This window comes from Coenobita brevimanus, chromosome 112 (assembly GCF_032717465.1).
Source record: "Coenobita brevimanus isolate Jiangsu-jjx chromosome 112, ASM3271746v2, whole genome shotgun sequence".
NCBI lineage: Eukaryota > Metazoa > Arthropoda > Malacostraca > Decapoda > Coenobitidae > Coenobita > Coenobita brevimanus.
Genome location: NC_137065.1, coordinates 3,699,657 through 3,712,301, shown reverse-complemented (window position 1 = coordinate 3,712,301; position 12,645 = coordinate 3,699,657). Strand labels below are relative to the sequence as shown.

At 39.1% G+C, this 12,645-nt stretch overlaps 1 protein-coding gene across 6 annotated transcripts in view; it reads right to left on the bottom strand.

Moving 5' to 3' along the window:
• The window catches only part of rdgA (retinal degeneration A), a 429,656-nt gene that overhangs the window by 27,721 nt on the left and 389,290 nt on the right, over positions 1-12,645 (bottom strand). For 5 of the 6 annotated variants that reach the window (XM_080286630.1, XM_080286631.1, XM_080286635.1 and 2 more), the window contains 2 exons: positions 3,179-3,220; positions 229-292 (listed from right to left, as the gene is read on the bottom strand). In XM_080286630.1, the coding sequence (XP_080142756.1) occupies positions 229-292; positions 3,179-3,220 (106 nt within the window). The remainder of the gene's footprint in view (positions 1-228; positions 293-3,178; positions 3,221-12,645) is intronic. The other variant, XM_080286634.1, reaches the window with a different exon arrangement.

The following is a 12,645-nucleotide window of genomic DNA, read 5'->3' as shown; positions in this document are numbered from 1 at the left end:
GAGGTGATTTGTTTGTGACCATTTCTCACAGGATTGGGGCGTCTGGCAATAGATACATATGGACAGATTGACGAACATATTATACGCGAATCATATGCATATTGTATTATACATGAAATCGGATGCACAGTTGATGGGTAGGTTGCCAGGGCATGATGATGACACCTTCTGACTCGTGTGCCATGACTATAATAATCAGCATTACCATAATGCTGACACAGAACTTACCATCTTGAGGTCTCCTTGTTTGGCTGCCTTTATGATTCCATCGGAATTCTTCTCAAGCAGATGGCTGAGTAAGAAAAAATAAAAATGTAATTTAATGCTATAAAAACTTTTACTTATTTCATGTAAGAGGGTCTGAACTGAACTATTTAACCAACAACATTATATAAAAAGATCTATCACAATAAATCTATGATACCTGTTTTGGGAAGCAGGGGCCTATGGCTAGGCTCCTGCTGTCAAGAACATCTAGAGGCATAAGAGTGACCTAAGTTCCTGTACCATGTTATATGACAAAAAACCTTCATTTACCTCTAGAGGATGTGAACTGTTGCACATTAGGCATGGCTGTCACTCTAACTTCAGACAACTTTCAACTAGACCATCTCAACTTATAACCTCCTTGGGTGGAATACCTACTTGATGGATTCAGCATGGGTCTATAGCCTGGCAAAAATATTTTTCTTTCACTACTCACTGGTAATAAGGCACCTTAACTTAACAGGGGTTGCCAAAGCCATAGGTATGGATGAACACCTTGAGATTCCTCATATTATTATTGACAACCTGGGTTCTGTGACTGATATTGAGTCCACATGCTGGAGGAACTGTCATGAGTACAGACTGATAGGTGCAACTCATCTACTCCTCAAAACAGGTATTGCCTTGCTTCTTACATGACAGTGAGGTAAAAGTATTCCTTGCCCCAAACTGCCACTTTTAATTGCTCATATCCTCCACTCCCAAATGTACACAGTTATATTTTATGCCACACTACTACATTAACTGGTTGATGCAAGGCTATGTCATTTAGTATGGGAAAATGAAAGAGTGATGCCAAGTTGTATGATTTCACTGATATAATGAGGGAGTCCTTATCTATGCTTTTATTTGCTTGTAACGAAAAAATTGCAAGTCAAATTTGATGTTAACATATAAAGGAAATGTTGCATACACTGCCATGTTAAGAATATCAAAGTAATCTTTGTTTACAATGTGACAGTATCTGCTGTGGGAAGGGACTGACTATGATAAATCTTGAGGGAGGTGGTCACATTCCTTCACAAATCAAGACCAGTAACTCTCTAATGGCAGATGAATGTAAAAACCAAATACGATGAGAGGCCCTCTGTACTAGAAATAATGAGAGGTTATTAACAGTAAATAGCACTGCAGTACTGGATTTCCACAAAATTTCAAATCTGAGAATATATCACCTATTCTAATTTGGTTTCTCATCAGTTCCCTGTCATGCCATTTCTCTGAAGAAACAAAGATTATTCCTTGTCAAACATATTTTTCATGACTATACACATTCAAACACCAATGTACATATCAATCCATGTTAGCAGAGTAGCTTTATATAATTATCACAATTAAAGGCATTGAATTTCATTTTCATTAATGGAAATACAAGGATCTTTTTTCTAAGAGCATCTAAATCACGTCTAACACTTATTCATTCCCAATATACAGCAATATATATATTTATACTTACTTATTAAAGGGAAGTTATGAAACATCCGAGAACAATAAAATGCCGTGCAAGACAAGGAGAGTGAAATATGCAACCAATGACAAAATGGCATACAAGACAGTAAAATCAGTCAAAATTTGAAGTTTATCATAATCATCATCATCCAGGCCTCTTTTCCCACCTAAGACTAGGATGAGAAGATCAAAGTTAACAAATTAAAATACAACAGCAAGAAGATAGTGTATCTAGGATGACAGATAAAACACTGTAAGATCAAATAGAAGAGCACTTAAGAGAAAACAAGATCTCACATAATAATATGCAAAGCACAGATTAAAGATAACTGTGGATAAAAAGAACAAGATAACACAGAACAAGACGAGGAGTGCATGCAGACCACTGAAGGCCAGAGAACAATATATGAGTAACAGAAAGAAAATTGGGCCATAAGAGGTAAAATGATAAATATGTTGAAACACAATAACATTCTAACAAAAACAGAGAGATGAAGAACAGATAATCAGAAAGAGGTTACACAAATACAAGAGAACATGAACAGAAATACAATACTGTAAAACAGACATACAAGATAACAAAGAACAAAGAGGACAAGACACAAGACTTGAAACAGATACAGGAATAAGAAAAGAGCAAATACAATACAAAACAGCACAAAAGTAAGAATAAACATATAACAAAGATTAGAAATGATACTGTAATAAGACAACAAATAGAAGCCAGCACAAAACAAGATAAAACAGAGATAACAAAGAACAGATCAGATACTGTTGGAAAAACAACACAACAAATACAAAACAGAACAAAACAACATGCAATAAAACACACGAGACAAAGCTTGGAATAAGGACAAGACAACACACACTGAGACTGATGGGTATAGTTTTAAAGCAGAGGTGTAAAGATTTAAGCAAGCCCTCAATCTGCAACAGTCTGTGAAATCCATGACAAGTATTGTTATGGTTGGTTTCTCTTCCCCACTGATGAATGTTCTTTGCAAAGTGGCATGCATGCTACCCATACCTAATACTCACAATTATCCCCTGACAAGAAGAAGGTGGACTGCAGGAGAAAGATAACTTCAGCCTGCAGTCCACCAGGCTCTTGTTCACATAAGCCTGGGAATACAGTACTACAAACTTTGCTGATAAAACACACACTGCAATGTGGGATGCATGTTGTCCATTACCTAATGCTCTCAACTGTTTCAAGATGATATTAATGAGTGTTTGGTGTCACTCATGTTCTAGGATGTGCTCGGTAGTGCACCATGCTGACTATCCATATCTAATGTTCACAACAATTTTATAATGACAGTAAAAGAAGCTGCAAATGCATATCATGGTATGCCAGTGCTTCAAATCTAATCTCAAAACTGTCCCACAAATGTCCATAAGATATTAGGGGCTTGCATAACCTTCACCCTCCGCTTTAAATATACAGACTTGGAAATTATACCTTGGAGGATAGTACTCTGGCCCAAAGACTCGATCATGGAGACTGAGGGTTGGTGGAGGGGCAGTGACGGAGATGTGGTAGGGTGGGGCAGCAACAGCACAGCACCACAGTGGAAAAGGAAAATGTGACATAAGGTAATTCACTGCAATGCCACATAGTATTGGAGGTCCCTTCACAACACATAAAACAGGTACAGGTGATCTGACCCTCCCTGATCCAGTGATGTACACAATTTCTTACTTTATTCTTGCTACCTCCAGGGATGTGCACAGGTAAAGCTGAAAGGGGCTTCAGTCCTTACCCCACTGTCCTCTTAAAATGCTCTCTCTCTCTAAGTAGTAACCAGCAAGGAGTGAGGTGCCCCCCCCCCTTCTTTTTTTAGCTGATGCTCCTGCCTCCCATATTGCCTGTGCACACCACTGGCAATCTCCAAATGTTTCTTACTCACCTTTAGATAGATTTTTCAAACTAGAGGGTTCAGATAAAACTTTATTAGTCTCTTCAACACCAAGGGGTCCTCCCAAGCTGAGTAAGTTAAAATAATTCATAAACAGTGAGAATAAAATGGAAAAAGATGCCACAGCACCAAAGGGGTTATGTATTTCTCAGCTTATTATTATTCTTTTGAACTTACGAAGGCCTCTCATATTGAAGAGGTTAAGGAACTTTATATCTAATTCCTCCAGCTCAAAAAGTGTCTCCTTATAGCTGAATAAAATAGCAAGTTGTCATCAAGAATATGATACAAAATACACCGTACGAATCAAGGTGTTAAAAATCACTCAGGCCTCTCAACGTCATCCCATTATTAGTCCTATTCAAGTTATCACCTGCATAAAGTAAGAGATATCCTATTACATAACCATAACACATAACAATTTAATACCAAGTATAATAACACTAAACACATACTGTACGGTATTTAACACTACAGTATATAAATTCTGATGAGCACAAACTACAAAAAATAACAGTCATAGTACTACACTACACTACAGGAACTGATAGAAAAATTTATACACTGAATTAATAAATCTACAACGGCATTATAAATATAAGAAAAACATATACAGGGGAAAAAGATCATACATCAAATATCATACTTCTTACACATCTACACATGCAACATAGGTAAGCAAGAACAAAAATAAATTTCAATAAAGGAGAAAAAGATACATCATAAAAGTCATAATCCATCCATAACCAAACATGCAGCACTGCAAAACAAGGGCATAAACTGCAACATAACAACAAGAAGGCATCACACTGCACAGACCAAGATCCTCACATCATGCACATACAGTAAGTCCTCATTATATGCAATTTTTAGTTTTTATTTTCTATCCATTTATTCATTTGTTTATATTATGACATTAATGACATTAAATCCTTCTGCCTGAAGATCTAACCTAATCATCATCATCACCCACTCCAGTGTTGCCCCATGAGGAGTGTAGGAGTACAGGGCTAGGCAAGTTGGTCCTAACATTTAAGATGAGAGTGACTAGCTTCACTTATCCCTGAGTGGCATGATGTGAGCAACAAACCCCAGCCACCCCTTGGATGTAAACCTACACAGGCTCAATCCAACAGGAGCGCTTTAATCATCCACTAAACCACCAGGCACCATAATCTGGTTATATGGTTACCACCCAGCATAGAAGTGTAGGAGTGCAGGGCTAGGCAAGTTGGTCCTAATACCGAAGATGAGAGTGACAAGCCTCACTTATCCCTGAGTGGCATTACGTAAGCAATAAACCCCAACCATCCCTTGGACGTAAACCTATACAGGCTCAATCCAACTGGAGCACCTTAATCATCCACTAAACCACCAGGCACCATAATTTCGTTATATGGTTACCACCCAGCGTAGTAAATAGTTTCCTGGTGTACAGGAAACTATTTAGCCTGTCACTCAGTGTAGAGTCACCCATGGATAGAAGGAAGAGGAAAGAATGAAGGGAAGAAAGAAGAGGAAGGAAGGAAAGATGAGTATGAAAGGAAAGAACGAAGGAAGAGAGGAGAGGGCAGTCACCCGACAGCGGCACTACATCGAGTGAGAGGATGGTGAACTGCCCCACCTAATCTAATCTAATCTAAAAATGAAACAATGTTTTGGCCTAAGGAATTCCTGTGCTGGGGTTGGGCATGATACAACTGATGTCTTCTATGGACTGGAAGCTAAATCAAATGCCAAAACCATTCAATTACTCCCTAGCATTTGCTGGCAGCTGTTGGGAAAGCAGAAATTTGAGATGTGTAATAAAATTTCTAACAATGCATGTCTCAGCTTGGACACTGACTTTGCATACAGTCACTCAATAGATGGATCACCGGGTGCCTGCACTTGTAACTGATGACCGTGTGGCCTGCTACCAAGCTTGCAGACACATTTCACTCTCATGGCAGTGTAGTATCTCCCAGGTCCCATGATAGCCATCCATCTGCTGCCTAATATGTCATTTTTATAGTCATCTTACTGCTACCAAATAGTTTTATTCAGTTTAGGGGTACAGTAGTAAAGTGATTAATAAAGGCTGTATCTACTCCCTCCACTTCTAAAAGTCTGTCTATCTATCTATCTATTGCCAGACGCCATAATCCTGTGAGGGGTGGCCATTTGACTTTGAGTTATATGTTTTACAGGGAGGGACACTAACCCTCCACCAACCCACTTGTTGACACGTAGGGAACACTTATGGTTTGGTTATATGGTTACCACCCAGCGTTGTAAATGGTTTCTTGGCTACCCTTCTCTAAAAAAAACTGTTTGGAGACAGCTGCAATAAAACATGTATTATGTCTTCAGGCTGGAGGGACTGAAGGAGAAAATTGCCTGTTAAAAGTTAATTTGCCAGATTTCCCAAATTAATAATACCAACTGTATGGAATGAACTGTGATATTTTGGAAACATTAAAATAAAACTGCTGATCCCATTTTAGTCACTTCAAGGTGATGATGGCCACGGCTGTCATGGTCCAGTACATTTATGGGTAGATGACCAGCCTACTCCACTTGCTGGCACTGCATCATTGAAAAACGTCCAATAACTTCTTGAGGATCAAATCTATGCAAGGCTGTCACTCTAAGTGAGGCATTCTAAATCACCAGGAAAGAACTGTGATATTCTGAAAGACATCACTTGCTTATAATGAGAACTGACTACAGCACACACACATCCAAACAAACCCAAAGATACACACACACACATACACATTGTCTGTATTCTCTTTGCATGGGACACTTTAGCACTTTTCTTCCTCAGCGATATATTTTATTTATTACACGTTGTTGTGGTTGTTGACTCCAGGTTTCTAAATGTGAACCCAGTCAACTGCAGGCTAGAGTTTCCCTTCTGCAGTCCACCACTCTCATTTTGGAGGGCTTGGGAGTGAGTTGTGAAAATAGTTGTAATACTGGGCATGGAGACACCCAGTTAAATTGATGCCACCACAGGAAGTGTCCCTCACAAGGGTTAATGTGTAACAGGACTAATACATTACTTAGGAAGAGGTAATGCAAAGTTCCCAAGTGAGAGAGTCAGCAACCCCGTTACCCTACCTGGTCCCTCATGCACCCTTCCGGCCTTATAGAAAACCATGTGCACAAGAGCGCTTGGCAATAAAACACAATGCTGAGGCTGAAGCTTTGTTTAGAGGCAACCAACTCACCAGTACTGCACTGTGACTCCCTACTAGCAGTTTTCTTGTTGTGTGTTGATTTCAGTCTGTTCAAAACTATTCAACTGCAATAAATTAAGCCCACTCACACAGACTGTGTACTGTGAATGGCATAATTCTTCTATTCGTTAATAAGCATTAATGTCCATTTGTACATTACTCCTTGTGCAGTGTATGGGTCTTACTGTTCTTCCCATGATCCACATGAAACTCAATTATGGGTAAAATGGACATCAAGAGTTTTTTGTTAACACAATCTTACATTCAGCATGACAATAAGTGTAAAAATTTTCAAACAATTCACATTCAATACACTCAGCAAAATTTCACTCAATGAAAACCAAGAAAATTGCTAATAGGGTTATACAAGAACAGAAAAAGCATTTGGACCTCTAATAATGAATTTTACATAACACCCCACTACAATTGGAAACAATTTAAAACTTATGTGAAAGTGAGAAACATTAATACTGGGGGTGTGGCTGCATGGGGCAGACCAAACAAGACAAGGGACATGGTCATTAAGTGTGACCTCAGGGTTAAGGGATTGAACAGGGAGGCTGTCATAGATTGAGCAGCATGGAAAGCCACCATTAGGTGACCAAGGCCGACGCATGCAAGCATGTTGGAGCCTTCAAAAATGAAACGAAACATGACTGGTATCTGTAAAGAACGTACAGTACAGTAAAAGTAAATTACTGTCATTCCCTATGTGCATCATATTTTGAATTGCATAAGAAAATATGTTTTATTTTAATACCTGTTGATTGCATTATATTACTCATTAATGTGAAACTGCCGGATGCACCACAAATTGTGGAGAAATAAAACTCGACTTCAGTTTCACAAAACGTAAGGGTCTCAACACTTCTGTTAACTATTGCAGTACAAATAATACGATATTAATTAGACAGGGCCCAAATACTTTCTCTCATCTGATTCTACAACCACACCACAACAACTCACACTGATAACCCCCTTTCATTTGTCAGATCTCAACTTAAGATGCTGCTGCTGTTGCATCTATATTAGTGAACCAGTGACCAGGAAACCAAGCCAGTTAACTACTTGAATCCCGTGACATACGCTGCTGGCTTATTCTCTAGACAAAGTACAGTGGGACACCAATTTTCGCGCCTAATTGGGTCCAAAAATAATGCGCGAAAGTGGAATTAGCGAAAGTTGGGGCATTGTCTTTATGGCAAAAAGGCTAATTGGTTCCCGGTTATCCTAAAGTAACATCAGATTTTCATTTTCACTTGCAATACAGTACATCAAATCACTATTGTACATTGCATTGTGAGATACAAACAATAAAAACTCAACTATCTTCCTTTTCATTTCATTATTATACTGCCGTTTCTTCACTCCAACACGATACTCTCTTTTAGCCTTGACCTTTCCTCCCGACTTTGAATGTCCCGGCCACTTTTTATCACCACCACTTCCTCCCGGCCCTCCCCCCACACCACCAGGCTCTCCCCCCACACCACCAGGCCCTTTCCCCACACTACCAGGTATAGTAGAGGCCATTGAACCGTGAGAATCCAACACAATGGAGCTAGCATGCTCGTACACAATGGCTGGAATGGGTGGCCAGAGTGTTGACATGACGTCATTCAAGATGGCGGTGGGTTGCGGGCGGGCGGTGCAGGAAATTCAAAGTTCAAAATATTGTCCCAAACCCAAAATTTGTGCGCGAAAATCGATTTTTTTCAAACGAAAGTGGAAGTTAGGGAATATTTGGTGCATGCCGCGAAAGTGGATTCCGCGAATCCTGCTGTAGCGAAAGTCGGTGCCCCACTGTATATTATATTGGTTTTGCAGTAAAGGCATAAATGAAGGATATATATATATATATATATATATATATATATATATATATATATATATATATATAAAACCCCCCCCCAAAAAAAAAAAAAAAAAAAAAAAAAAAAAGGCTCTCCTGAAGCGAATAAAAAAATCTGAAGGTACCACTGCAAGAACAGGATAAGATCGAGTCACTGGATTGAAGAAGTTATCACAAGTGTCAGTAACTTTTCCATACACAGAACTACAGAAATTACTGGCATCAAAAGACAGGGAGGCAACTCTCTAGGAAATACAGAACTTCCTAGTTTAAAAGAGAGAATAGCAGCTTTCTGGCATTTGTTTTAACCGGTAACCCTCTTACCACTACAACATCTTTCTCATTTTAGTCTTGCCATCTCAAGAGACATTTACTCAATTTAAGGAGAATGTTTTTTAACTAGAAGAGTTACAAAATGGCCTTCAGTAGACTATCTCCTTCACCGTCTCCACAGGACATCTCTCCTACAGTGGAAAAGATAGTCTGGAGATGGTAGGAAAAAAATAAACAAGATACCCTCAGGATAACAAGTTAACAGTTTCAGAAGAGATGGCAAGAGTGATTTATACTTTTTTCATTTTAAATTGGCCTAAAATTGCCATCTCTTCATCTTGAACGCCAATCTGAAACAACACTAACACCAGAATATAACACTGTCACATAGACATGCTATGAAAAGGTTTTAGCCATAGAATTGTCTGTTCTGTCACTAAGCTACATGAAATAAGCTACACATGGACAAAAATCTGACCCAAGTTAAGGTGAAAGAACCATAGCAAATATCTGCATTAAGTTCCAAAGAAATGGTTAGCATTTTTAGTAACATAAGACAAGACTGGAGCTTACTATTCATTACATTCACTTAAAAAAATAAATAAAAGTAAAATTGCTGCTCTGTACAACATACAAGAAGTAGCCTACACTATGCACAATCCAATATAACCCCTAAGACATGAGAAACTGAAAAAAGTGTTGTTTCAAGCAGTGTTACAAAATACAGATAATAAGACTTAGACACTTGACATTACAGAACAAGGCAGGCAGTGGGAAGCACAGGAGAAGCAAGAGCATGGAAATAATAAACAAAAGGTCTAGAAAACTGTAAAATATTAGTTCAACATTCTTGATGCTTAATGACTGTTAGATAAAGAAAGGAAAAATTATAGCATGAATGAGACTGTGAATAAGTGAAAGATGAGTGCATAATACAGGGAATGGATGAAAGGAAGTGTGTATATAGTAGTAATTGCAGACCCAGGATCATCTGAAACATGAACCCAGTGGACTGCAGGCTGAAGATGCCTTCCTCCTGCAGTCACCTTCCTCTTTTGGAGGATAAGAAGGGAGTTGAAGAATGCTAGCTTAACCAGGCAGTGGAGCCACATGGTTATACTGTATACTGGAACCACCACATGAAAGTATCCCTCACCACCATGCTCTCACTGTGTGTGTGTGTGTGTGTGTGTGTGTGTGTGTGTGTGTGTGTGTGTGTGTGTGTGTGTGTGTGTGTGTGTGTGTGTGTGTGTGTGTGTGTGTGTGTGTGTGTGTGTGTGTGTGCTAAGGATATAAAGGCGGTATAGCAATGGAAATTAAGTAAACAGCCAGAAATATAATGAGAGTTAGCTGAAGAAAGAGGGCATGACATGACTAAAAATGAACAAGAAAAAGACAGAGTGCAAAACTAAAAAATGGCAATATTTGTGTATGAGAAGAGGAGGTATTAGAACACAGACACACTGAAGTGTATGTGTGGCAACTGTAACAGTTAAGTGAGGTTACAAGCTTGAACTAGCCACACAATCATCACTCTCAAGCAGAGAAATGTTTAGCCAAATGCAAACCGAGTCAAAGTTCAAGCCAAGACTCACAGTTTTACAAATCTTTAAAACTCTATTTATTTTTTCTTCCAACAGTTTCCAGCAACTGTTGGGAAGTAATGGCTTTAATCCATAAACTGCTGTACGCCTCTTGAGCAACTTAGAGGGGGACTGCTGTACGCGTCTTAGAAACCTGATTTTCAAATTCATCCCACAAAAATTGTGAGAGATGTACAGCCCTAATATTTTGCACATTGGTAACACTATCAGGTGGCATACAGCACCCTTAACACTTGAAGCAGAGAAAAAAAATAATGCAGGTACGTCCTTTATACTGAGCAATAACTATTTTGGTTAACACAAACAAATGCATAACCAAAGTAAGCCAGCTGACTTGTCTCGATGACAGCTGGGGAGTCTAACACACCGTCTCCATGACAATGAGGCCACTATCTACCCCCCTGTCCATCCCTAACTACCATCTCACCTCCCTCTTGCTGTGTTAGGATGGGGTTGCCATTCACACCAAGGAATAACTTAGGAGTGCCAGTACATGGAAATGCACAGGAGTAGAGCAGAAATACTTGGGGAATAGGTGCACTATACCATTTCTAAGAGGCTGAAATATATTTTATTAATATTCTTAGGAGTCGATTATTTACTAACACAGCCGCACCAGGGAGTAAAGTTGTCTGAGGCGTTCAGCAGTTTACAGGTTATTATTAGGTTTTAACTTCCAGTCCATACAATACACCAGCTGTGCCATAGCTAATATCAATATGGAGATTCCTTTTGAGGCAACATAGCATTCTATTTTTTTGTGGGTGGAGAATTTGCAAGGTGTGAGGAGAATATGAAAAGCATAAACTGAAAATGAGTGAGTTAATGAGGTGTAGAGAACTGAGAGACAAGGAGAGAGGAGAGTATAAAAGTATAATATGAGGTACTTAGACTATACGGAACAGGAAGCAATATAAGGATGTCTGGACAGTAGCAAAGTACAAGTATTATAACTAAATAAGGGTGTGACAGGATATCAAGAAGATGGAATGACTATAAAGAGACTTAAGTAGATTTAAGATACAGGCACTACATAAGGAAGTGTGGTACTGTATATACTGTACATAGGAATGAAGGCCGTAAGGTAATGTATGGGAGTGTGAGTCAGTAGGAATGCACAGGATAAGAAGGCATATGAGACTATGAGAATGTGGAGAGACTGGAGAATGGGAGACAGACAAGGAGAATGTACCTAAGTGAGGCAGTGGGAGGGGAGGGGGAGGGGGAAACTGAGGATATGATAGAGGGACAGGGTAGAGAGGCATATGAGAGAGGGGTGCATGAGTGGAAGAGAGGAAAACCTGATGGAAGAGGATAGGGTGACATGGAGGTGATTCATTTGTGGCCACGCCTTCCAGGATTAAAGCATCTGGCTATAGGTAGACAAACAGATAGTTAGATAGGTAGGCAGATAGGCAAAAAGTGTTCTGGAATTTAATATGACATGTTAGGGGGTGCAAGAAGACACAAGAAGGAGACATGAAAAGGATTATATATACGAGGCATGAAAACAGCATCAGCAACCACACCCGCAGCCAGTGTCACATCACGAGGTCATAGGAGCATTTGACAGCAGCAGCCAAAACCACTACACTCTCTCGGCAATAGGGGGAACCTCACCACACCTCACATGGTTCAAGGAAATGATGGGGATGACAAAGTGGACTAACAATTTTCAGTGATGAGCTAATGGTATTTGGCGATGGACTGGTAAATTTTAATGAGGTACCAGAGATTTTCAGTGGCATAACAACCATTTCCAATCATATGTTAATGCTTTTCATTGAAGAACAAATAATGTGTAATAACATGATAATGATTTTTAAGTGATGGCATTATTTAAAGCAAAATACTATACCAACACTTGTCACAAACACACCGTTACTTTTAAATCATGTACTAATGCCTGTACATAAAAAAAATGTTTGAATACTGTGTGCACTGCTGATTTTCATAAGTGAATTTATGATTTTCAACTACCATTCACACAATTTTTAGAGACGTGCTAATGACTTTTAATAATACACACTGTAATGATTCTCGGTGACGATGAATGG